Below are 26,973 nucleotides of genomic sequence, written 5' to 3' on the forward strand. Positions count from 1 at the left end.
GTGTGTGTGTGGGTGTGTGTGTGTGTGTGTGTGTGTGTGTGTGTGTAAAACCCATTTATCATTCTTTACTGCTGCCCCTGCCTTTCAATTACACTCTAATAGAGGGGATTTCTACCTCTTTTGAGACAGCTCATCCAGAGGGTGTGTGTGTGTGTGTGTGTGCGCGCACGCGTTTTTGTGACAAATGAGGACATAAATTTGTATAATGACAAAGGTATGACATAGGTATTACAAGGAGAAGGTGACTTTTCAGGACATTACCCCATGTCCCCACTTTTCAAAACGCTTATAAATCACACAGAATGGAGTGTATTGAAAATCTGAAATAGCACAAAGTTTCCTGTAAGGGGTAGGTTTAGGGGTAGGGTTGGTGTAGGGCAATAGAATATACGGTCTGTACAGTATAAAAACCATTGCGCCTATGGAGAGTCCCCACTTTTCACAAAAACAAACCTGTGTGTGTGTGTGTGTGTGTGTGACAGAAAGAAGGACACATGGAGTGAGAGTCAAACTTTAAAACTTAGCAAAACTGAGGTAAAACTGACAAGGGATTAAATGTAAAGTGATAGAGGTATTATAGAGAAGCAGAGAAGCCACTGTGTGTGTGTGTGTGTGTGTGTGTGTGTGAGAGAGAGAGAGAGAGAGAGAGAGAGAAAGAGAGATGCTCTGATGGTCCCATCGGGTTAGTCTGGAACTGACACCCAGAGACTCGTGGGTCGAAGGCTCAAAACTCCAGCAGTGATCTGCCACACTTATCCCATCACAATCCCAGCAGAACCAGTCAAGCCGCTGATAATCTCTCACCATCCCCATGAATAAAGTTACCACTGTCTGTGTGTGTGTGTGTGTATGATCGTTAGTATCATACCAGAGGCGTTGACAGCTTCCTGACTGTATGCTGTGACACACTCACACACACTGTCCCTTCATCCAGTCTCCAGAATCTCTTCTGACAGCTCTTACTGGGAACAGATCTTCAGCCTCTGCAGGGAATCAGGCGCTGTGTGTGAAGGAAGGGAGAGTATGAAGACTTGTCAAAGTGTTTTCCAAATCCACTTCCACTTCCATCCAAATAAGTGTGACCTGCACCTTCTCCTAGACAAAACAGAGAGGGAAGAAAAAAAGAACAGGGAACAAAAAGAAAAGGCTGAAGTCATATTAATCAGTGTCATTTTACTTATAAAGCACCTGTCAGTCATCTATAATCCTAACTGGGGTTGGGGCCAGGGATTGACCCCACCAATGTGTGTGTGTGTGTGGGTTATGTTGAATTTCCCACAGGTTCCACTCTACTGCTGTTTTAGGTCACGGAAAATAGCCAGATAGAAGTGGCCTGGGACTAGCACTAAATCGGTCTCATGAGAAAAATCTGTGTGGTGCAAAAGAGCTGGAACAGTTATGTGTAAAACCTATGATGATTGATTGAGATTTTAGATTGTCTCTGTTCTAGAAGTGTGCGTGTATGTACTTAGCTAGGGGTCTTGAACATTTTTCAGGCCAGGACTCCTTAGTGGATAGAGAAACGGAGCAGAGACCTGCATTACATATTTTATAAAACTGTTTTTTTTTTAAGTTGCCTTTTAGGCCTGGTACCATAATAACATGTATTAAGTACCATATTAATGTATTTACATACATGGTTACGAGCTTACATTAAATAATAGCCATATAATTCAAATATTATTTAATTTAACTGTGGAAGGAACTATTAAACATTTATCTTAATTTGAGCTTCTTTAGCTGTAGTTGAAGATCATTTTTTTAAACATATATTTTCAGTTTTTCTGCATAATTTCCTTTTTTCACACAAAATAGCTTTGGATAATTGACAGTTTAGCTAAAGTTAACTGACTTACGCTTGCAATATAACTTCTGACCCCATTGAGGAGAACAAAAAAAAGATCCCCTTTTGGAAAAATTGTTAAATAAATAAAATATTTTTTTATTCTAAAAATGCGAAACGTTCTATGTGCTAGTTACTTATAGTATTTAATTTGATTTAATTAAAAACATAAGTTTAAGATAAGTCCTTATGTAGATGGCTAAGTAACCTTGTGTATGATTGTGTGTGTGAATTGTGTTACTTTGTTGCCCACTTCAAAGACACAGATGATTATGGGTGAAAGGATTTAACTTCATGATGGTTTGATCCTGAGGGAGAGATAAAGGGGGAGAGAAAAAGTAAGAGGGTGAAATAGAGAGACTATGGATAATATTCAGTTTGTGAAACTTGTGGAATGTGTGCAGACCCTAATCACAGGTTCAGAGGGGAAGTTTTGTCAGAGGAGAGTGTGTAAAGAAAACAGAACCATGAGAAACAAAACACTTAACCCAGGGCTGAGATTAGGAGCATGTAATTTTCACCTTCTGAATGCTGGTGTGCCTTTAGCCTAAATTAGCACATATAACTGTCAGCTGGGTGAGTTATGACGTCCTCAGTCCCAAAACTTTAAGCCAGTTGCAGTGGTTCACACCTACTGGCCAATCAGATTTGAGTATTATGTTCGGAGCCGAGTAGGTGAGTTTGGGCACTTTTGTCCAAGGGATTGTTAGTATTTATTTATCTTTTTTTTTTAATTAAAACAGATTTTAACTTTTAATTTTGTTATATGAAAATTACATTAACATGGGCTTGGATACTTTTTTATCATCATTTACATTTCAAATGTGTTTTATGTGTAAATTTGGTCACCTTGCCTAAGAGCCAAAAAATCTTAACAAATAGGGAAAAAAGCAGTATTTATTGTGTGGAAATTATTTATATCAAGTTTTCAATAATGGTGATTCCCTCTGTTGTCAGGTTTCAACCACACTAACCGGGTTTCCCCAGGTTTTTTTTTTTTTGGCAAAGTTAGTGTTTTAGTGTTAGAGTTATTTTTGCCAGGGAGACAATCTTGAGCTTAAGATATGAAGACTTGAAGAAAATAAAGAAAAATAATCTGTATGCCAAATATTATATTGTTATTCAAATATTATAAAATTATTCAAATAGCTTAATATTATTATTTAATTGTGTTTATTTTGGATACATAAAAATCTAGCTGTCAAAACAAAATAATGATTTTTTTATTCCAAGAAATATTATAATTGTCATTTATATTACTGTCATTTCCATCACAAAATGCAATTTAACATTATTTGAGATGTGATGAAAATGACACTGGTAGGCATTTTCATTATTTTAAAAATCCCAGTGATGCATAAGTTGCATAAGTTATGTTCAGTGGACAAATTAAATAAACTAGTGAAGAGTGTATCTTAAGAGATTTTATTTTTTATGAAGTCCCATGAAATTACATCACTTTCTGCATTACATAAGAGAAAAGTGCTCACAGAAAGAACTAGTCCCTTAACAAGCAGTGAATCTCTAATGTGAATGTGTAAGTGTGATGAATCAGCTGTTATTGACCAGCTGACGTAATGCTCATTTGTTTAAGTCGTGGGATGTTGCGGTGAGGGACAAGAGTTTGCAACTTTCTGAACTCCAGAGTGTGTGTGTGTATCTGTGTCCTCTATTCAACATTTATTAGAGAAACACCCTTCATTTATTGCCAAACGTATTGAAATGACATCTGTTGTTTTACAGGGGTACTTTATGATTAAACCACAGTAAAAGTACACCACTCTATCGCCTCTTTTACACAGCTGATCCTACCAACTCTACACCAGAAACAACACATTAACAGTACATTGTATGTGTCCACACCTATTCTAACACACACATCTGTCTTTGAGTACATTATCAGAGTACCTCTTGAACTCGAGGGGTTTAAAGGGTTTAATAGACTTGAAAGATTATACAGCAACACACACATCAAATAACCAGTGTTACCATGGTAATCAGAAAACCAGACTGGGGTTAAGGAGCGCTATTATCTGGGACACAGAGAGAGAAAAAGAGAGAATACCTCTTTTTTGTTCTTTAAGTCCTCAACCCTTCAGAAGTGTTTGGACAGAGCCCCGCAACCATGGATCCTTGCCAAACACACACACACACACACACACACACACACACACACTTTTTTTAATTATTATTTTGTGTGTGTGTGTGTTTGGCATTGGTATTATGGTATCATACAAAACATTACAATTATCCTTTGAATAGTGAAGCTCTGTATAAGGTTTATAATAGTGATCCTAAATAGATTTGTTGACATTTTCTATAAAAAAAAAGGGGGGGGTTGGATGGTTGTCAGGGTGTTGCTATGTAGTTACTAAAGTGTTGTGAGTGGGTTTGTAGTGGGTTGCTTGCAATGCAACGGCATTTCTAAGTGGTTGCTAGAGTGTTGTGGATGGTTTTTATGCAATTGCATGCAAGTTTCTTTTAGTTTTCTCAAGTTTTCTTTTAGATAGTATCTTGAGTGTTTTGGGAGGCTGCCAGGGTGTTGCTATGCAGTTACTAAAGTGTTTGGAGTGTTATGCAGTTGCCAAGCTTCTCTCAGTAGGGCATTAGAGTGATTCTGTGCAGTTGCTAAGGTGTTCTACATGGGTGCAAGAGCTTTTCTAGGTGGTTTCTAAGGCAAAGTTACATACCGAAGTGTAATGCTAATGGTTACTGGTTTGTTCAAATCTAACTAATCCTAAGTGTGACCAATACTAATAGTGATGCATGCTAGTCTCACATTCAGCATGAAGAAGACCTGGTACAATACATTTTTAACCCCTTTCTCTACTAAACTCTCTTTCTGTATCTTACTTTACTCTTTTTTTTGTCTAATTTAAAGTTCATTCTATCTATCATTCTGACAGAGTGCCTGTGTGAGAGAGCTTTGTACTTGTGTGTATTATTCTAAATGGACTGAGGGCTTGTGGCTGACCTGGGAGATCACTGCAGTCACACACACACACACACACACATGCTGAAACTTGCCGTTTCACTTCTGTTAGGGCTAAGAGCCACCAAATTCATTCTTTGAAGGGATTTGTGTCTGTCTTTGTTGTGTGTATACAAAGTTTTATCTCGGAGAGTAGTGGTTGATCTAAAGCAAGAGAGTTTGGAGCAGTTTTATGTTCGCATCTATGTGCCTGAGAGAGAGAGAGCCACAGTGAAAGACCACAGAGGGGAGAGTAACTCATGTTATTGTGCCAGCGTGCCCTTGTTGGACCTATAAAGCCTGAAACACAGAAGAAAAGTCAGCAAGGTGGGTTGTTTCTTTTCAGTACAAAGACCGAAAACGCTTAACAAAGAATGACATTTCTCTTCTGTCTCTCCTAAAGAAGAACAACTTTTGGTTACCTGCAGTTTCTTAAAGGGATAATTCACCCGAACACAAAAAGTCTGTCATTGTTTACTCACACTGTCATTACAAACCGCATGGCTTTCTTTCTTTCTCAAAACCCAAAAGCTGAAATTTTGAGTAATGTTTTACTTTACACTTTTTTCCAAGCAATTACTCTGCAATACTGGAGCTTTCAAGCTAAGGACTTAGAAGCACCATATAAGTATCATGAAAGTAGTTCATACAGCTTGTTCACTATATTCCAAGTCCTCTGAGGCCATACAATAATTTAATGAGAGAACAGACCAGAAATCATTAAAAGTCATTGAAAGTCATTAATTCACAAATTAATCTGAACGAATCAGCCATGTAGACTGGTTTTGTAGACAGAATCATCTGATTCAGTGAAAAGATCTGATTCAGAAGATCAATATATAAATCCGAGATCTCTACTTTTCTCATGAACTCTCATGAGGTCGTACAGATTTGAACAGCATGAGGGTGAAATATTGATGGTAGAATTCGTTTTTTGTGTGAACTATCCCTTTATTTCCCCCTGCATGTGAGCAAAGGCCTTTCCTCACGCGTTTCAATCTTTCTTTTCTCTTTCACTCCCTTACTGGAGGTTCTGACAGTTGGTCTCAGTCCAGAGGAGCCGCTCAGCAGAACAATCGACTCCTTTCTCCTCTTCTCTTTCACTCTCTCTCACTCGTTCTCTCTCTCTTCAGGATCTCGCTCGCACCGAGCATCATGAACCGAGAGGCTTATGACACAGTTACCTCCTTCTTTCTTCTTTCTTTCTTTCACTCTCTCTCTCGTTTGGCTTGTTTTGTCTGGTGTTGTCATTGTGTTCTTAAGGTTAATTATTGTTGGTTTATTTTGGACTTAGCAGCATTTAGTCTGGTTTTAAGGCCTGGTTCCTGTGGAAGAGGATACATCTGTGTGTGTATGTGTGTGTGAGCATGTCCTGCTCCAGCCTTGGCTGTAATGATGATGTACGATTTGCTGCGTTGGCACAGCCTCTTTGCTTAAAGAGATGTGAAGGGCGCTGGGATGCACTTTTCTGCTCTACTCTTGTATACAGTAAATCTCCCAGGATGGGGGGTGTGAACCTTGCTGGATGTACTTGAATGTGTGTGTCTCTCTCACACACACACGGTCCTGCAGTAGCTCATATTAACTGTGTTTATAGTAAATTAGCACAGCTAATCAGTGTGACAGCGCTTCAGACAGAGGGACTGTGTGTGTGTGTGTGTGTGGGTGTGTGTGTGTGTGAGTGTGTTTTATTATGAGACTTCTGCTGTCTGCCTGTGTGAATAGTTCCATTATTCACAGCAATAGAAACAGAAAGAGAGGAAGAAAGAACAAAGCACTTTTATATTTGGTTTAGGATGCTGCTATATTTCTTACTCTGTTTAAAATAAATACAAAAATCAACACGCTGGAGGATAGTCTAGTTTTTCAGGATTCTGTACATTTTAGCAGTGCAGTAAAACTGTGCAAGTGTGTGTGTGGGTAAAATCTATATTCAGTGGAGTCAGTAGGTCTCCTCTCATCTTACTGGTGATGCTCACTAACACTTATTAAAATTCAACACTGCAGCAAATGGGTATGTAAAGTATTGGTGTTTGTGTTGCTAAAGGGCTTTAGGAGATGTAACAAATGTTAAAAAATTGAAATGTATCCCTCTCTGTTTTATCTTCCTCTTATAACACTTATCATTCTCTTTCTCTTCATTTCTCAACATTGTTTTGACATAATGGGACTTTCCTTGAACTTATTTGGTACCAAGCTTAATGATATTTTCTGTTGTCTAACTCTAAACTTAAGCCTAACACAAACCTTTCTGCATGTTTCCATTTTCATTGACACATGATGTTTTAGGCCATTTTCATTGTGAGGACGGTTGGCTTGTCCCCACAATGTAGGACAAAGAAATCACACACATTTACTTAAATATCTAATAGATTTCTATTGTTTTAAAATAACCAACATTTTGTTCTGGGGACATTTTAGTATGGCCAAGGAAACTTACACACTTGTGCAGTTGTAATTATACGTTTGCATATATATTTTTTAGTACTTCCCTGAAAAAGCTATTTCACATAATATGTTTACATATGGCCCACAAAACAAAATGATGTTACACAAATGAAACTATTCAAAATTTAAATGCATACTGATATTGATCCTTAATCCTGTGTAAAAATAAAAATTTGATTTGTAAAAATATGATCCTAACAATACGTACATTAATACAGCAATGTCTGTCTTTTACTAGCACCTAAAAATCAGAAAGACGTGGAGAAAGAAACTGAAAGATGCTCGGTTTCATTTTGGCAGAAGGGGTTGGATGGCTGAATAGAAAAAGAACTATAAAATAACTATACAGATTCCTCTTAAAGTGTCTGACATACTGAACTCATGCACATACACACACACACACACACACACTCAGACAGTCTTACACTCATGAGATAAAGTGAGAATATTAAAACCAAAAGTGTGTAAATACATCAAAGTGTGTTCAGTTATCTGTTTTGACGAAGAGGTTCCTGTTTTAGCTTGAGGATCTCAGCAGTTTATTTCAATAGAAGTCTGAATGATATGTTTTAAAATGATACAGTATAGAATCAACTCCTTTCCTGTTCTCTCCTCTAATTTATCATTTCATTACCCTCCACATGCTGAATATGACCTAGTGCAGTAAGCAAGCATATACACACAGCAGAAATTAGATGTTGTTGGTCTGAAATGAGAGCTGGATGGTGTTCTGACCGAGTGGATCTTGGCTTTCAGTTTGGGCATGCAGTGAACCTGGACCAGAACCATAAAAAGACCAAATGAAAGGCTCAAGACCGATTGCTTTGACATCCAGTTCTGTATGAGTGAGCGTATATATGTATGTGTGTGTGTAATATGAGATCAGATTTCTCCTTTCTCATCTTAGACAGGACAGTAGATTTAGACCATCTGCTACTGAAATAAAGCATGTGAGTGTGTGTGCCTGCATATCTGAAATAGCATGGCTATTATCGGACTGGTGTGTTGTAGGAGTGGGTGAGCAAGGCGTCAGCAAGGACTGACTAGAGGCTATGAAAAGAAGATGAAAACTCCTAACACTTTTTTTGTTGTTGTTCTGGTGTCCAGTGTTCAGTGTAGAGCGGAAACTCCACATCCACAGCATCACTGTAACAACAAGCAGGACGTCACGGCAACAGCTGCCACGACAACCAGCATCCCATTCAAGAATCTGTGTGGCAGCGGTCTGCGGTTTATAACTGATAAGAAGTTCTGGTCTTCCTCAGATGATGATGACTATGATGATGATGATGTGCAGCTCGCTGGTCCTGCTTGGGCTTATTGGCGTCAGTGCTTCATCCAGTGGAATTTCATCTTCCTCACCCCGGATGAAGCTGTCTTATAAAGGTGATGAAACTGGCTTGTATCACATATATATATATATATATATATATATATAGTTGTATCTGCATACGTGTTAAGGTTTCTGTGTTTAACTCTTTGTGGTTTCATGTTTTTTTCCAGATCTCCAGCAGTTTAACGGCATTAAGCGGTTTGACTTGGAGCATTCGTGTTCTTTTGGAGCTCTCCTTTTAGATGAGGAGAGGGGGCGGCTATTTGTTGGAGCTCGTAACTTTCTGTTATCTCTCAGTCTCGACAACATCAGCAAACAGGAACAGAAGGTACAGCACACTCCTTACCCCTTACTTCATCCATAATGTAAGTGTGATAGGAAACAGTCTTCCCTTCTGTACTGTCTCTCTCTCATCAGTTGATTAAGTTTTAAACAAAGGTGTAACCCTGTCAATCATAACTCACTGATATACAGCATAAGCACCTGGGGACAGATTCACAAAAATATTCCTCAGAAGAAAAATTAAGTTTGTAAGAATTGTATTAAATGCGATTCTTGAAAAGTTCTTCAGGTGATCACAAATATTTGAAGAATAAAATGACTGATTGAATACTAGGTTCTACTCATTTCAAACACCCTACAATCTAATTATGTATATAATAACATAATTATAACATAATAATAATAATAATTGTTACATTTCAATTTCTTATTTTCTTCTTCTTTTTTGTGCCTTTTCTGGAATACAAAATATACTTAGCTTTATTCTTAAATTGGAATGAGAAGAAAATATTCGTATTTTTATTCTCAAAAATGTTTGCTTATTTAACTCCTGTGCATACATTTATTTTAATGAAGCAGTCCAGTGTTTATACCTGGTTTTAACAAATTAAGTGATTACAATGAAGTGATTGGATTTTTTATAGCCTGTTTACACTTGCATTTTGTGCCCCCCACATGTGATTAGATTGTGTGTGCATTTATGCTATAGAGATCCAGTCAGGAAGCTTTAGCATTTATTTATTCAAATCAGCCTTTAAAGTCATGCCAGTTGATTTATGGTAGTCCGAACCAACATGCTGATGACAGAATGATGGATTTTTATTTCTTTAGGAAGGAAAAAGAAGGAATGATGAGTGAGAGTTGTCGGTCACTGTGTGCTGGCTTCAGGCTCACGCAAGCACTCACAGGTGTGGTTAAGGGAGAATATGCCCGGGATGTGTGTGCATTTGTGCATCGCCCCTGGACATGTTTTAACTGTGTCTCTGATGGGGTTCAGCGAGAATGTCCCTCAAGCTACTGAACCACGTCTAACCCTGCAAAGGTCCTAACCTTTAGCCAAAACTCTTCCTCACTTCTGGACTCTCTCTCTCTCTCTCTCAGATCTACTGGCCAGCGCCTGTTGATTGGAGAGAAGAGTGCAACTGGGCTGGGAAAGACATCAATGTAAGTGTCTGCAATAATCAGATCTTGCGGTCACCAACACGCCCAGTTTACACATCTATCAGTACCATCTCTCATATGAGCTGTTTACACACAAACACATACACTTAAGCAATTAGCACTGCTATCACAAACATCTCTTCCAAACGGCTCCAACATTAACAGACATAAATCAGTGTAGAGCCAAGGTTTTCAATCAGGGGTCTGTGGTGTCCATGAAAATAATTCAGGGAACCCACAAAGAAGATTTACAAAACATATAGAATGCGCTTTTAAACATTTCATAATATTGGTGAACATTTGCTTATCTGATAAGCATTATATATTGTAATAATAGTTTTAGTTAGTTTTTTGATGAACGTTATAATAAGGTGTTACTGATTAAAATCTTATGTTTTTATATTTATTCAGGGTCCAAAGGTTGGTTAAGAGTCTAGGTCTATAAAGGTTAAAAATTCCTGGCATAGAGTGATTTAGAATAGAACAAATGTATAATTAAGAATTATAGAAAATATAGAATTAGAATTAAGAATATTTTTATTCAGCAAGGATGCTTTAAATTGATTAAAAGTGACAGTAAAGACATTTATAATATTACAAAAGTTTTCAATTTCAAATAAATGCTGTTGTTTTGAGCTTTCTATTCATAAAATAATCCTGAAAAAAAGTGTAGCATGGTTTTCACAAATATATTAAGCATAACAACTGTTTTCAACGTTGATAATAATAAGAAATATTTCTTGGCCACCAAATCAGCATATTAGAATGATTTCTGAAGGATCAAGTGACACTGAAGCCTGGAGTAATTGCTGCTGAATATTCAGCTTTGCCATCTCAGGAATAAATTACATTTTAAAATTGATTAAAATAGAAAACAGTTCTTTTAAATTGTAATAATATTTCACAATATTCCTGTTGTACTGTATTGTTTGATCACATGAATGCAGCCTTGGTGAGCATAAGAGACATTTAAAAAATGACATGTATTATCATGGAAATATGTCCAAAAACATGCACGTGTTGTAACATGTTGAACATGTTTGTGAAAAGGTCATAATTCATGTTTTTAGTGTGTATGTATTTTATCTGGGGTGTTAAGCGTATATGTGTGGGATGTTTTGGACACTGTGTCTGTCTGAATGCTCTCTTTTTTGTAAAGGCTGTGTAAAGTTGTGTTACTTCAAAATGTGTGTTGGGCTTCATTCTGCGGTGGGTAACTGACTGAGGTCAGCTGACAATGAGAACTGACACAAACACAGACTTTGTTCAGTGCGCTGACCTGTGAGTTGACCCTCATTACATGTAGGTGTGTACAGGACGGCAGGGACAGAACCAGACCTCCATGAATAAAGACTTTAGATTTTCCCTGTGATTCTCCCACTGACCTTTCACTTTCTCATGCTGTCTCTCCTTTGTTCAGTCTCTCAGTCTAAACTCCTGATTTCTCACTCAGTATTGCTTTCAATTTACTCACTTCTCTGCATCTCGGTCTCTGTCTTTCAGTGTCTTTATGTCCAACGTCTTTCTCAGTCCCTGTGTTTCAGTCTCTGGCATACAACCACAGCTCATAGTGCCCACATCTGTTAAGCTCCATAATGGGGGGGGGGGGGGGGGGGGGGGGGGGAGGACAAGAAACATCATAAAAGTATCAAAAAAGTAGTCCATATTACTTGTGCTTTATATTACAAGTCTTCTGAAGCCATACAACATCTTCATATAATGAACTGATTGCAGTTTAAGTTAGCTCTGCAAGTAGTCATTGAGTTCAGATCAGTCCGAATCGTGATCGAATCACTTGGTCAGATTTGTAAAATAGATTAACAGGATCAACATGATTCATACAATTTGATTCTCAGGTTCAACTCAGTGAACTGACTCAATGATCCCCTAGTAGTTCTCAAGTCAACAGCTAACTGGAGGGGAGGATTATTTGTGAATAGTTCAATTCCAATAAAATCATTTCTGACTGAATTCCCCTTATCAACATATTCATTTTAATTCCAATAGGATCCACAGGGATCCAATGATCAGGCTCATGAAAGGTCAAAGTTGAAAGTTCACCGCACGCGTCTCAGCAGAAAATTCACTCACACATATATGGCTTATTCCTCCTGAGAGACATTGTTCATTTTAAAGCTCTTTTTCTTTTGTTGTGTGCTCTGTCTCTTTTTTCCTCTCAGTCTATCTTTCTTTCTTTTTTCTTTGTCTCGTGGGCTCACTTCAAAGAGCCCATCAGCACACACACACACATGCTCACACACACTCCCTAACATGTCCTTCCCTTATTGAGGGCTGTAAAGCTCTCGAAACAGAAGCCCTAGTGTGTGTGTATACGAGAGGTAGAGAGAAAGGGAGAGACCCCTTTCTGTATAAACACAGTTTGTCAGCAACTTAATTGGTCTTCGATGATTCTATCCCGCCACCCCCACCGTACAACACACACACTCTTCACAGGGTGTGTTAAGCTCAAAGAGAGGCCTTTGTTCTCCACAAGCCCTGTATGTGTGTGTCTGTGTGAGTTTGTGTGCAGGGTTTAAGCATGGCAGGAGGGCACATGTCAATCACATCTTTCTGTAAAGGTAGTGAAGAGGTTACACAAAACACACACAACACACACACACCTTTTAATCTAGCATGATTATGCTGCCTGCTTAGATACCTTGTTTTTGCCATATTCCATAAATGCATTGCAACGATGAGTAAAATCCAATATGTTGGATGAAATTCAGATTATAAATATATTGCTTTCAATAACAAACAGCATAGACAGAAATTTAAGTAAAACTGCCAATTTTACTTACATTTCTGTCTGTACTGTTTGGTCTTATTATAGATACATTGTGTGAATTACAGTGTCACACTGTCCCCTGGAACCCAAAGGAGAAGTGTCTAATATTTGAAGTTCTGTGTGTGTGTGTGTGTGTGTGTGTGTGTGTGTACCTGTGTTTCTATTCTGGTGGGGACTTAAACCTGAATACACACAGACTCATGGGGACCACAGTCACAGTGGGGGACCTAAATTGAGGTCCCCACGGGTAAACAAGCTAATAAATCACACAGAATGAAGTTTTTTGAAAATCTAAAAATGCACAAAGTTTCCTGTGAGGGGTAGGTTTAGGTGTAGGGCAATAGAATATACGGTCTGTAGAGTATAAAAACCATTACGCCTATGGAGAGTCCCCACAAGGATAGCAAACCAGACGTGTGTGTGTGTGTGTGTTCCTTGAGCACAGATGTTCAGTTCAGGGTTCATTCTGCTGCTGAAAGCCCACTGTTAGTCAGTGAGAGAAGATGGAGTGAGGCATAATTACAGTCCAAGCAGCAAGAAAATCTGCTACTGAAACTGAAGAGACCCTGAGAGGAGACCCTCTTCTCTTCTCTTCTCTTCTCTTCTCTTCTCTTCTCTTCTCTTCTCTTCTCTTCTCTTCTCTTCTCTTCTCTTCTCTCTTGTCTTGAGTCTTCTTCTCTAGTAATCTCATCTCTCATCTATTCTCTTCTCGTGTCTTCTTGTTTTGTCTTGTCACTCCTCTTCTCTAGTCATCTCCTCTAGTCTCTTTTCTTGTTGTCTTTGGTCATCTTGTCTCTGGTGGTCTCTTCATGATCTTCACTGATTTTGTCATCAGCCTTCTCTTCTTCTTTCATCTCGTCTTGTCTCTTCACTAGTTCTCTCGTCTAATCTCTTCTTTGTTGCTGTCTTTCCTTGTCTCATCTTGTCTCAAATCTTCTCTGGTTATATTTTCTCTTCTTGTCTCAAGTCGTCTCTTCTCCTCTCTTCTTCTTGTCTCACTTTGGTATTCTTTTCTTGTTTCTCTAGTCATCTCGTCTAGTCTTTTCTCTTGTTGTCTTTGGTCATCTTGTCTATGGTTGTCTCTTCTTGACTTAAGTCTTCTCTGGTCTCGTCTTTGGCCTTTTAGTCTTGTTTCATCTCGTCTTTTCTCTGGTCCTCCCGCTCCCTCATGTTATCGTAGTGATTCCAGGCACTCTGGGAAATTTGGCATGCTCCAGCGTGCGCATTCACAAAGGAAATGAGAAACAGAGATTATATGTGTCCATGAGTGACAGTTGAACAGTCAACGTGTCTTTGTTTTTATGTGTGAAAGAGACAGAGCAAGAGATTACAGAGAGTTCCGGGATCACAGCGAGCAGGGAAAGGTCAGAGCTGACTGTCAGACTGTCGTCAAGGATATACGTAAAACAATGACGTTTCATTTCTGATCTGCCCCATACGCGGTCCCTGAATATAAAAATATGTGTATATTTTTGTGTCTGCCTTTGGCTCTGAGCTACTAATAGTCAATCTAGATGTTGACAGTTTCCCTGTCTGACAGATGAACTGGTGAAAGTATGTCAAATATGTCCTTTATAAAACTGATGTGTGCATGTGTATGTGTTGCAGATGGACTGCGTAAACTATGTGAAAGTGCTACATCACTACAATCGGACTCACTTGTACGCCTGTGGGACAGGGGCTTTCCACCCCACCTGTGCTTATGTGGAGGTGGGACAGAAAATAGAGGTAAGTGTGTGAGCATTTGGACGTGTGTGTGTGTGTGGTATACAGTCCCAGTTTGACTTTCAGTTGACCAGATGCACTGCTTTATTTTCCTTTGTCTCTATAGGATCATGTGTTTAAAATCGACCCCTCTATGGTAGAAGATGGAAAAGGAAAGAGTCCGTATGACCCACGCCACACATCAGCATCTGTTCTAATTGGTTAGCTGCCACTGTTCAGCTTTCTGTCTTACGTTTAGATGCTGTTATATCATGTCTAAACAGTAGCCATTTCTACATCATCATATAGGTGATGAGCTTTATGCAGGCGTGGCCACTGATTTAATGGGGCGGGACTTTACAATCTTTCGCAGCATGGGACGAAGGCCCTCCATACGAACAGAACAGCATGATTCTCGCTGGCTCAATGGTGCGTATATGTATGAGAGAGCATCTTAAAAATCAGGGTGATACAACTAGTCCTGATATCATGACAAAGAAAAAAAACTCATTAAAAGAACGAAATTCTTGAAAAGAAAGCATTAAATTGTTTATCTTAATCTTCTATTATTATTCGCAATATTATAAATGTTTAGCCAAATTAACATCATGTGGTTTAACCAACATGCAGAAAAAAACAAAACTAGAAATTATTTCAGAAAGGATAAGCAAATGATGATTTTTTTTTGTTTTTTGTTTAATAACAATGAGCCCTATGATAATGCTGTTTTTCAGAGCCCAAGTTTATAGCGGCAGTTGGTGTTCCAGAGAGTGAGAATCCTGATGATGATAAAGTATTCTTCTTCTTCAGAGAAACTGCTGTAGAAGCTCAGGGATTTGGGAAGGTTACATATTCCCGGATTGGTCAGCTGTGCAGGGTTAGGAGCAGGATTTATCAGTGCTGTTTTATATGTGTTTATGCCTAATGGCCGTTGACTGCTGTTTATCATTTTGGCTTAAATTAAAAAAAAATTTTGACAGAACGATATGGGAGGACAGCGCAGCCTAGTAAATAAGTGGACGACATTTCTAAAGGCTCGTCTTGTGTGTTCTGTACCAGGCAACGATGGCACTGAAACACATTTTGATGAACTTAGTAAGAACTCTCTCTCACAGACACTAGGCTTAAATTATGCTGTTTTAACTGACAACTGCATTTCATTGCTGTCTGACCTTTGTCCGGACCTTTAGGGGATGTGTTCCTGCTGCAGACCCGTGACCGAAAGAACCCGCTGATCTACACCGTCTTTACCACCTCAAGGTCAGAGTTCATCAAAGGATGTGGTTTAAAGGCTTAGCTCACCCCAAAAAGTTAAATTCTGTAATTGTTTATTAATCCTCATGTCGTTCCAAACCTATATAACTATATTTCTTTTGTAGAACACAAAATGTAATATTTGGCCAAATGTTTTTTTTTTCCTTCATTGAACTTTCTCCAAAGTCATTGGGGTCCAGTGTTGTTTTGGACCCTAGTGACTTTCATATGAACAAAAGCAATTCTTCAAAATAGCTCCTTTTTTGTTCCACAGAAGAAAGTAAGTCATATAAAAAGGCATGATGGCAGAATTTTCATTTCAATTAAAACAGTTCCCAGGTAAATTGAGAATTTCAATAATAAAAGATAGGCCAAAATACTTGAACTCAGCATTTGTGTGACTATTTTATCTCCCTGTACTGTAACGTGTGTTTGTGTCTTACAGCAGCGTATTTCAAGGTTCTGCAGTGTGTCTCTACACCATGAATGACATTCGCCGGGCATTTTTAGGACCTTTTGCCCATAAAGAGGGACCCAATTATCAATGGGTTCCATTCCAGGGTAAAGTGCCGTATCCACGGCCAGGCATGGTAAGGACAGTTTCCTTATATCTCACATTATAAACTATTATAATTTTGTTGTTGTTGTTGTTGAATCCATGATACATTTTTCTTAATGAACTGTAGTGTAAATAAATAGCATCAATGCCATTTCAAAACAAGTGTGTGGGAATATAAATTTGTTTGTGTTAATGTTAGAAAAGCAAAAGTAGATGAAGATTAGTCATTAACTGTTTATAGGTCTGGACTTGCTGACCTGTGTAGACGGATTGTGTCTCTGGATTCTACAGATATCTCTTTCTCTCTTCCTCAGTGTCCCAGTAAAACCTTCGGGAGTTTTGAGTCCACTAAAGGTTTCCCTGATAACGTAATCCAGTTTGCAAGGCACCATCCATTAATGTTTAATCCAGTCACTCCACTGGGAGGCCGGCCGCTGTTCCTGCGCACTGGAATACCATACACCTTCACTCAGATTACTGTAGACCGGGTCAGCGCAGCTGATGCACACTACGATGTAATGTTCATCGGCACAGGTAGAATATTGACTGAGTATTGGCGAAACTCTCGAGACTAAACTGTCTTTGCTGGTTGTGGCTCTGGTTAAAGCATCTCTGTGTCTCTCTGCAGATATCGGCTCTGTGCTGAAACTGTTCCTGCGCACTGGAATACCATACACCTTCACTCAGATTACTGTAGACCGGGTCAGCGCAGCTGATGCACACTACGATGTAATGTTCATCGGCACAGGTAGAATATTGACGACTATATAGAAACTCTCGAGACTAAACTGTCTTTGCTGGTTGTGGCTCTGGTTAAAGCATCTCTGTGTCTCTCTGCAGATATCGGCTCTGTGCTGAAGGTGATCTCTGTGCCCAAGGGAAGCTGGAGTAACACAGAGCTTCTGCTAGAGGAGCTTCAGGTCTTTAAGGTGAGAGGAGTGTGTGTTTGTGTTTCCATAAAATTGCGTTTTTTTGTTGTTGAAAGTTTCATTTTTTAAGTTAGTCTGTAGCAATAATGATTCACTTTACATTTAAAGAAAATAGCATAAAATTCAAATTAAACATCAGTTAAACCAGCTCTTGTGTTCTTGTTGCAGGATTCTTCATCTATTATCAGTATGCAGATTTCCTCTAAACGGGTGAGAATGTGTCTTTGTTTAAAAATATACATCTGTTATTTTTAAACAGTATTACAGAAACACATGAAAGCAGCGTATTAGTGAATCACGTGATTATTTTCTATCTCTCTCTCTCTACAGCAACAGCTGTATGTTGGCTCAGACACAGGTGTTGTCCAGGTGCCTCTGCACCGCTGCAGTATGTACGGTAAAGCTTGTGCCGAGTGCTGCCTGGCTAGAGATCCATACTGTGCCTGGGACGGACACACCTGCACACGCTACCTGCCAAACACAAAACGGTACAGCTTCAGTCATACTTGCCATTACATGGCTTTATTCATACACATTTACAGTGGAGTCTAAAATTCTGTGACCACATAGTAAACCTGGGAAATGATTTCACACTCAAACCTGAAGAAGTATGTCATGCTAAGACTTTTTAATATGTTTGTGTGTATGTGTATTCATGTGTGTAGGAGGTTCCGGCGTCAGGATGTGAGGAATGGGGATCCTAATGCACTCTGCTCAGGAGGTAATACTGCAGTACCTCTGTCAGCCTCTTGGAAGAGCCATTTCTCTGTTCTCACTACTGCACAGTTGTTCAGTCACAATGTGAATTTAAGAGGTGATTCTTAACTGGTGGGTCACAAATCAGCTCACGAGTATCAGAGATAAAATCCACTACAATTCAAAAGTCTGGGCCAGATTTGAAAAAATCAGAAAAGACATTAAATTGATCAAAAGTGACATACTTAAATGCTGTTATTTTGAAGTTTCTATGTATCAGAGAATCCTGACAAAAAGCTAAATGCAAAAGCCAACATAGGGTTGTATGATATCATCTCATCCAAAAAAGTAAAAGAAAAAACAACCCAGACTTTATTAAAGTCAGCTTCAAATGCAAAAACACCCAAAAATTACAAGGTTGGTCACACTGTACATATAATATTTTGTTGTATAAATTCACTTGAAGCATTTAAAACGATTTTATGGTGTATTCTACAGAAAATTTGTATGCACCTTTAATATTGCCAATATAACATTAAAATAATTATTGTCTTATTGCTATTGACCAGAATTTTTATATCAGTGCATTATACACATTATTGAGTCTATGAAGTTAATACATTTCAGTCTTCAGTCTAATATGAGTAACCAGATTGTCTAATGCCTTATCTAAATTTCTTATACATTGCAATGTTTTGCAGACCATCAGAAGCAGCGTGTTCTGGAGAAGAGGCTGTATGCTGTGGATGGAAGCAGCTCCTTCCTGGAATGCAACCCGAAATCATTACAGGCCCAGATTACATGGACCTATCAGAGGCACCCGGAAAACTCACGGGAGGAGGTGAGAGAGAGGAGCGAGGCAGGCTGGGAGATGGTCCTCACTGCAGATCCAGGGGGCGAGGTTGAATCCAGATCCAACTCCTCCCACCTTATATATACCTAAACCTACCCGTCTCCACCCCCTGATCCCTAAATCCACCCATCTACACCCCTAAACCTTCCATCTCCACCTCCTAGATGTGGATCCAACCCCGCCCCCTGGATCTTTGTTCTGCAGTGAGGGGCTACTGCAGGCTGGGGCAGATACTGTATGTGGGGTTATTATGAGAAAGACAGATATAGACAGCATTGATAAGAGATGATAAACGTGTGTCTTTGTTTGAATTAATGACTTTCATTCTCTCTCTCCTATCAGTGCGGTTATAACTGATACTTGATGCATTTATTGTGTGTGTGTGTGTGTGTGTGTGTAATTACAGGTTCGTTTAGATGACCGTGTTTTGCAGACTGAGCGAGGCCTGTTGCTAAGGCGAGCCGTGCGTAGAGACAGCGGTGTGTATCAGTGTCACGCAATGGAACACGGATTCACCCAGACCATCCTCGTGATCACGTTGGAGATTTTGCCTTTGGCTGGCTCCGCCCCTTCAGCTCCTATCCCTCGCAGCCCCGCCCACTCCCACGCCAATCACGGGCAGTCTACCAATCAAAAGCTGTGGTACAGGGACTTCATGCAGTTGGTGGATCACCCAAACTTAAACACGGTCGACCAGATCTGCGAGCAAGTTTGGTCACGCAAGCACAGTCTTTCAGGGAAGAGCACTCCAGATACAGCCAATGAGGCACCGGTTCACGACCCGCTGCACTCTAAAAAGTGGAAGCACCTGAAGGAAGTGAGGAAAGGGCGAAATCGCAGAACGCATGATGGGAGACCTGCCCCCAGAGCGCCGCGGAGCGCGGGAGAGTAGCGAGGGATGAGAGACGGAGTGAAAAAGAGACTGAGAGACAGAAAGATAGAGCAAAAACCACTGGAGGTGGACAGCTTCTCATACAGCATCTAATTCAATGACTGTTTATCACCTGTTCTGCTTCTTATTACCCCTGTGACGACACTCCACTGCCTGTTATCAGTCTCTATATACTCTATTGCCCTCATCTCCAGTCTGAAGACTCAATCTAGTGCCCCCATGACCCCAATCCCACTCCCGCCAGCATCTATTACTCCTGATGTTTATCCAGAAACCCACACTCCATCCAATTCATCTAAATACTAACACAAACTCAAGAGGTCCTAAAATCCCAAAAATCCCTTTGAATTGTAACAGGAAAAGCTTTGATCGGAAATTGAGGACACAAAGACGTGCATGCACTGCGTAAACACAGGCTCTTGTGGACACACATTGAGTAAATACATGCATACTCTTGTTTTCATCTGGTTGTTTGTGCAACATGTGTTCTGTATATTAGATTCTTCTCTCACTTTGGCCCTGAAACAGAGACCTCACAGACCCTTGACTCACCAGCACCAGATGAACATCATTACTCTTCTTTCACTGCTTGAAGACATAAAACACAACATTTCAAGCAAACAAAAGACAAAAAAAGGAGAAAAAAACTGTACATTTGTGATCTGGTAAGGTTGTAGCTACAGTAAGAGTGTTTAAGTAAATGTTTTTTTCATGTGACGGTAATTATATACCTTGCAAGCTTAAAGCTTCACTGAGCTTTACATTTCTGGCCGTTCTGTAAAGTAACAAAGGTGAACTATTTTGAGTTACTAAGTTATGTTTCAGGTGTTCTGATTATGTGTTGAATGAGACTGAGATGGGCACAGCATTAATGTACGGGGCATAATGGGTAGTATGTTCTGAGACCAGGTGAGGAAATATACAGAGAAACCTTTTTAGATTAGACACTTTTAGGTCTAAACTAACAACTAACCTCTTGAATTCAAAAATCTGAATAGCTATGCATATGTGTCTAAGAAAGATTTTCCTGCTTTTTATACAACTCTACCATATACGTATGTTCACCGTTTAAAAAAAATGAGCCTTCTGTGAGCATCATATACTGGAAGACCACGGCTAATGTATTATTATGTTTGCATTATAAGTACATAATGGGTTAAATCAGAAAACGCAGATCCGAAGTCCTTTCTGAAGGGAAGAAACAAGAAAAAGTAGCTACAAAAAATTGTCTTTAGCTCTCACTCTTACAATTCAGATAAATATTTAATATAACACATTTAACGATTATAGCCAATTTTTCATTGACACATTCTGTCTTTTGAAAATAGCGCAAAAGCGATATGGGAGCGAGTCAGACAAATTCTATAAATTTACCATGGTAACAGTTTACACAAAAATACCATAGTTAGGCTCATAGATATGTACATATATGCATAGCCTATACATTTCTATGGTTAGGCTACTTTAGTCATGGTTGCTACTTTAAAACTGTGGTAACTTATCCGCCACCACAAAAAAAGAAGTTATTTTGGACACGGTGGTTAGCAAGGTGGATAGGTGGGCTCTTGGGCTCGTGCTGTCTCGGTCTGAGGGCCCTCATCTGGTGTCTGTGGGTATTTGTGGTTTCTGCTGTGACGGGGATGAGAGAAATGTGGCATTGTAAAATAATCAATTCTGATTCATTTTTAAATGGATGTAAGAATGTTTTGAGCAGAACTGGCGGATTATCATGTGGTAGTATTTATATCCGTTTTCTAAAAGTTGTACTTAATGGTTATTTTTTTGCATGACTTAAAACGTCTTGAGCGTTTTTTTTATACAATGGGAAGACCATGTTTTAAAACTGTCTTGCAAGATCATCTGGTGTTTTCAACATATATTTATGGCTCGATAAGCTAATGTGTTGTGGTGGTTTGTGATGAAACTGACCTACGTGTATTGTCCATTTTGATAGAGGAGAATATGAGAACATCCTTGTGTGTATATTTTGAAATCCTTCTCCTTCTTTTGAATACACATTTAAAGACCTAACCTAACACAATTCGAAAGTAACTATTCGGGTAATTTAAAAGACTATTCAAACAGCATTTCAAACTCATCTGATTTTTTTTGTAGTATTTGTGACGCTTCTTATCTTTAGAGAGAGAGTGTAAGAAAAGAGCGGGTGTATGTGTCTCAATGTGAGAGAGGCTCTGTGTGTTTGTGCCATTAAATATTAGGATTTCTGTACATTGGGGGAAAGTGTGAGTTGCATTTTGTGGACAAGTCAAAGGTCGAAGGCCAAAGTTGACGTGAACACTGTATTATTCCCGGAGTATTTTCTCTGTGGATTGTTGCATCAGACTGTAAATGATTAACACAATAAAATACAGTTACTTAAAAGAATAACTCCTCAATTTGTATTTGTTATAAAGCAAGGAGTGAGAATTTAAGAATTTTTTTTTTTTAAGTGTATGCAGTAGCGCAATCTCACCACTCGAGTGCGCTGCTGTGCATGCTGTGTTTCACACTAGTCACGCTTCTAACAGAATATTTCATATGGCACGATTATTTTTTAAGTAAAGAACAAAAATAAAAATAGAATTTAAAAAGTAATTTATTAAAAAAATGTAGCAAACAAATTATAAAGGAGTGAAGGAAATGTGTTGAACATCTCCACATTATTGCCCAGAAAAATAAAACAACGTGAAATAATTATGAAATTCTATTTATTTTTTAGTAGTTGCATTATTGAATATGCTTATAAAGACAATATAAAACATGACCACTTGCTACACATTTTCCATTCTGCCTACTAACTGGTAATGTATCTTTCTGTGACAGCTGTAGTGATTAATGATGCCAATTAGTGCTAATGAACCCTTCATTAGACTCCTTAACCTCTCAGACTCTTGTTAGAGGTGTTGACTTAAGCAGGGTCGACAGATCGTCTCACTGACTCACCTATAGATTCTTGCACTCATTTTCATTCTTTGTTTCTTTTCTGTCTTTCTTTCGATGTCACTCGAGTATGGCGTTATTTTAATGACAAATGTCGAGAGCGCATTATTGTAGCGCGAAAGCACATTCATATAATGCTCGAGCGCGAATCTCTTTTGCTCTCGCACAAAACCGGACACGCGCGCTCAGATACACGCTGCTCTCGCCCGGGGAGAGTGCGCGCACTTAAAACGTGTCTCTCCTCTCACTCAAACTGTCCTGTGCACTCTCAAATCTCTCTGTGCTCATGCGCTAGATATTCATTCTCCCTGATCTCCCTGATGGACTCCCTCCCTTCTGAAGTTGAAAGAATCCTTAAAAGGTTATTGTAACAAACTGGCTGTTTCAAACACATGAAATAACTTTTCACTATGCTACGGCCAAAGTCAAATGATTCCCATGCACTCAAACACCAGTGGTTCCACTCAAAATCCACGCAGCAGAAGGTGAAAATACATCGACACAAATGAACTACTTTTTTTTGTATCTATGGGCACTTGTAATTTAAGTCAAGTCACTAAAATAATAACTTTTCAGAATTCCAGAATGTTTAAATGCAGAATGTTCCACTCTTTTACCAATGCATTTGCATGTCGTCTTTCATGATAAGGATTATAAAGGTTAAGAATGAATCTCAATTTCCAGCCAATAAAATATTTTAGAGCTTGGCATTATTAATCAAATAAAATGGGCTTTCCTCGTGTGTGTGTGTGTATATATGCAGATTTTCCAAGACTGTGGGAATCTTGGTTTTTGAAAGGAGAAAAAAAAAAGTTGAGGTAAATAAAATAAAAAATCTTGATTTTTAGCTTTTGCTTTTTGGTTCTTTTTAATGCTTTTTGTTATTTTAAATAATTAAATTATCCTGGGCCCCCTACACAGTAAAATCCCCAGAGTTAAATCAACTCTGCTCAGAGTACATATTGTCCCAATCTACAGAGTGTTAAAGGGGTCATATGATGTTGCTAAAAAGGTGTGTGTGTGTGTGTATATATGCAGATTTTCCAAGATTTGCAATTTTTAGCTTTTGCTTTTTGGTTCTTTTTAATGCTTTTTGTTATTTTAAATAATTAAATTATCCTGGGCCCCCTACACAGTAAAATCCCCAGAGTTAAATCAACTCTGCTCAGAGTACATATTGTCCCAATCTACAGAGTGTTAAAGGGGTCATATGATGTTGCTAAAAAGAACATTATTTTGTGTATTTGGTGTAATGAAATGTGTTTATGCTGTTTAAAGTTCAAAAAACATTATTTTCCACATACTATACATTATTGTTTCTCCTCTATGCCCCACCTTTCTGAAACGCATCAATTTTTACAAAACTCATCGGTCTGAAAAGCGAGGTGTGCTGTGATTGGCCAGCTATCCAATGCGTTGTGATTGGCCGAATACCTCAAGCGTGAGACGGAAATGTTACGCCCCTACCATACTGTGATGCCCTGTCCGGCCAAGGAGCGACAAGACATAAACATGAAAACCCATTATAAACGAGGCATTTGTTGCATCCAGTGGGGACATAATTACTGATTATAATGACTTATACTGTCTTTTTACGCGTTGCATCGCGCCGCGTAAACATAAAACCATGTCTGCATTTGTGATCAGAGAAATGTCAAACAACAAGCACCACTCTACACTGCCCAAAACTCGCGTTTGAATCATCAGTGGCAACGAAAAACACAGCGGCCTAGCGTGAGCTGAGGCGGGCTGGACTCCGCTTCGTCCACGGTGAAAGTTGATATATTTTCTCAGCGACCAGCACAGATCAGCTCTAGGCATGACAAAGCGGATATCGTCCTCTTTTGGAAGACCAAACAAAGTAGTTTCGCTTTCACAAAGAAGCACACAGTGTCTCCATGACATGGCTGCAGCGTCAACAATACTACAATGAGAATAAAAGTTACGCCTTCTTTCTTTGCCATTTGGGCGGTGTTATGCAAATCTTCCCACATCGTGACGTAGGTATGTGGGGGCGTGTTAAAACGAGCCGTTTTAGGTAAGCGTGGTTGACTCTTAACTTTTATAAAAAAATATCTCTTTGGGTTTGAGACTTTAGTCTTTGCAACTTTACAGATCTTCTTTATGCACCAAGAGCTTGTAACACTCCAAAGAGAAAGGAAAAATTGAAATTGCATCATATGACCCCTTTAAAGTAACACTGAAGCCGAGTTAAAGTTAATGGGTTCATTAAGCAATTACTTAACTGAGTGAGCATTAGTAAAGAAAACCCGCTGTTAACAATGTTGAAGATGAACAACTACTGCTAAGGCTTTTAGACATGAAAACATATCACAATCTTCAACAGTGGTAACTCTGCTTCAGTGTTACTTTAATACTCTGTAGATTGGGACAATATGTACTCTTAGCAGAGTTGATTTAACACTGGGGATTTTGCTGTGTAGTGGGCTCCGGTCTCCTGGTACAGAACCACAGTCCTAGGCTATTGTGGGTGGTTGCCAGAGAGTTGCTAATGTTTTCTGAGTGATTCATGTCTGTTGCATCAACGGTAAGGTGAGCTATATGTATATGACAAAGTTTACTACTTCAGGTCAGGGGTCTAGAACAAATGGCAATAAAAACATTCATGTTTGACTTAGCAATTAGCTTTTTAACACTGAGAGCAAAACCATGGCATAATTTGACAGTTATATGATGCAACCGTATCCACCTGCTAACTACATCACATAAACACACATTAGAGCCTCATTTAGCTGGTGTTTCGGTTCTGGCTGGGTCTGGTTTATGAACATCTTTACTGATTTTTATAGCTCTTTTACTGTGCTGTTCTCCAGCAGCTATATATATATCTCTATCACAGCACAGGTGCTTGTTCTTAATGTCGAGCCTCGTACTGACTAATGACACTATTGACTGAATGGAGTCATTTATAAATTGAGCACTGACAAAGACAATCTCAGGAGAAAAGGGCCTTTTCAGTTCAGCATGATAAACCAGCACACGTTGGAGAACATAAAAGCAACATCTGTAACGCTGAACGGTCACACCCAACCCCTGGGTCCCTCTAAGAGGGGGTCGCTCTGAGCTGACCTAATCGCTTTCCAAGGACGTGATGTGAAACGCAAACCCATAAAACTCTCTGTAAAATGTTTTTATTTATGTATCACTGAACCAAACACAGGTCGGAGTTTTCTGCATGCAAGAATCACATTTAAATAACAAATATATCAGACACACTAGCTAAAACAATGCATTTGTCCTGTGTATTTTATCTACAGAGAAAATGAGCTAAAGTCAATACAACTGATTTAAAGAAGGAATTGGAAAGGAGGAATTGTGCTGTTGATGTTATTGGAGGTACAGAACTCCTTTCAGATTGTTTTAATATTGTATTTAAAATAATAATAATAATAATAATGACACATGCAGTTCAAATCAGAGCAGTGATGCTGTACCCATTCACAAAAAGCAGTTTCAGTGCAGCTAGTCAATGCAGTCAGTCATGTCAGGGCATTGAACAGAAAATTGTAAGTGAGCTTGTTTCTTTTGCTCGATTTGCTCCAGCGGTTTGATTTTTCCCTGAAGTTCTGAAAAGACACTGGAGAAAGTTTGCAGCCAAACGGTTGCTCTCCAGGAAAGATTTGTAGAAACGTTTTTTAGAGAAAGCAGTATTTTTTGCCAGACCTTTCTAACTATAAATAAATGGTTCAAGTGATGCAGGAGTTTTTAGTCTAGGTGTACAAAGAAACCAGTAAACTAGAGTAAGTGAACAGCGAGACAGGACACAGATGTTCGTATCAAGAATTCACCAAAGAAATAAATAAGTGCACATGACACGGCAGTTATATTGCAGTAATATTAAGTTCTCTGAGGTAATTTTCACTACGATAGAAAACTGACACGCAAAATGGCACCATTTGCGTTTCTGTGAAAAAAGAAAGTGTAACTATGTGGTACATAGCGCTAGTTTTAGTTGCAGCATTGTCATGGACGACAGAATGCTGCGATTGACCAATCAGAGTTGTGTATTCCAAAGAGCCACGTAATAACATGAACTAACATTGAACAATTTTTACAGCATTTATAAGTTTAGGTTAATGTTAATTTATAAATATACTATTGTTCACTGATAATTTATTATAATAATTCACATTCATAATAAATTAACGTTATTTTATACAATGTAAAAAAAATAAAAAACAAGATTGATAAATGCTGTAAAATGAATTATTTCATGTTAGCTGATGCATTTAACTAATAAATCTGACTTTACTGTAAAGTGTTACCAAAACTTTACATTGCAAAAAATGAAAAGAAAAC

General features: G+C 38.7%; 1 protein-coding gene across 1 annotated transcript in view; it reads left to right on the forward strand.

Moving 5' to 3' along the window:
* LOC107591772 (semaphorin-3B-like) overlaps positions 1-22,051 on the forward strand; it is a 36,436-nt gene extending 14,385 nt beyond the window's left edge. Inside the window, exons 2-18 of the mRNA XM_016281012.1 lie at positions 8,528-8,648; positions 8,766-8,923; positions 9,979-10,041; positions 14,435-14,554; positions 14,658-14,751; positions 14,840-14,959; positions 15,265-15,407; positions 15,511-15,625; positions 15,721-15,790; positions 16,230-16,374; positions 16,658-16,877; positions 17,184-17,272; positions 17,441-17,482; positions 17,603-17,760; positions 17,938-17,993; positions 18,670-18,809; positions 19,228-22,051. Coding sequence (XP_016136498.1) covers positions 8,528-8,648; positions 8,766-8,923; positions 9,979-10,041; positions 14,435-14,554; positions 14,658-14,751; positions 14,840-14,959; positions 15,265-15,407; positions 15,511-15,625; positions 15,721-15,790; positions 16,230-16,374; positions 16,658-16,877; positions 17,184-17,272; positions 17,441-17,482; positions 17,603-17,760; positions 17,938-17,993; positions 18,670-18,809; positions 19,228-19,713 — 2,340 coding nt within the window. The 3' untranslated portion in view covers positions 19,714-22,051. The remainder of the gene's footprint in view (positions 1-8,527; positions 8,649-8,765; positions 8,924-9,978; positions 10,042-14,434; positions 14,555-14,657; positions 14,752-14,839; positions 14,960-15,264; positions 15,408-15,510; positions 15,626-15,720; positions 15,791-16,229; positions 16,375-16,657; positions 16,878-17,183; positions 17,273-17,440; positions 17,483-17,602; positions 17,761-17,937; positions 17,994-18,669; positions 18,810-19,227) is intronic.
* The last annotated feature ends 4,922 nt before the right edge of the window (positions 22,052-26,973 follow it).

Source organism: Sinocyclocheilus grahami, unplaced genomic scaffold (genome assembly GCF_001515645.1).
Source record: "Sinocyclocheilus grahami isolate Dianchi unplaced genomic scaffold, SAMN03320097.WGS_v1.1 scaffold146.1, whole genome shotgun sequence".
Classification (NCBI taxonomy): Eukaryota; Metazoa; Chordata; class Actinopteri; order Cypriniformes; family Cyprinidae; genus Sinocyclocheilus; species Sinocyclocheilus grahami.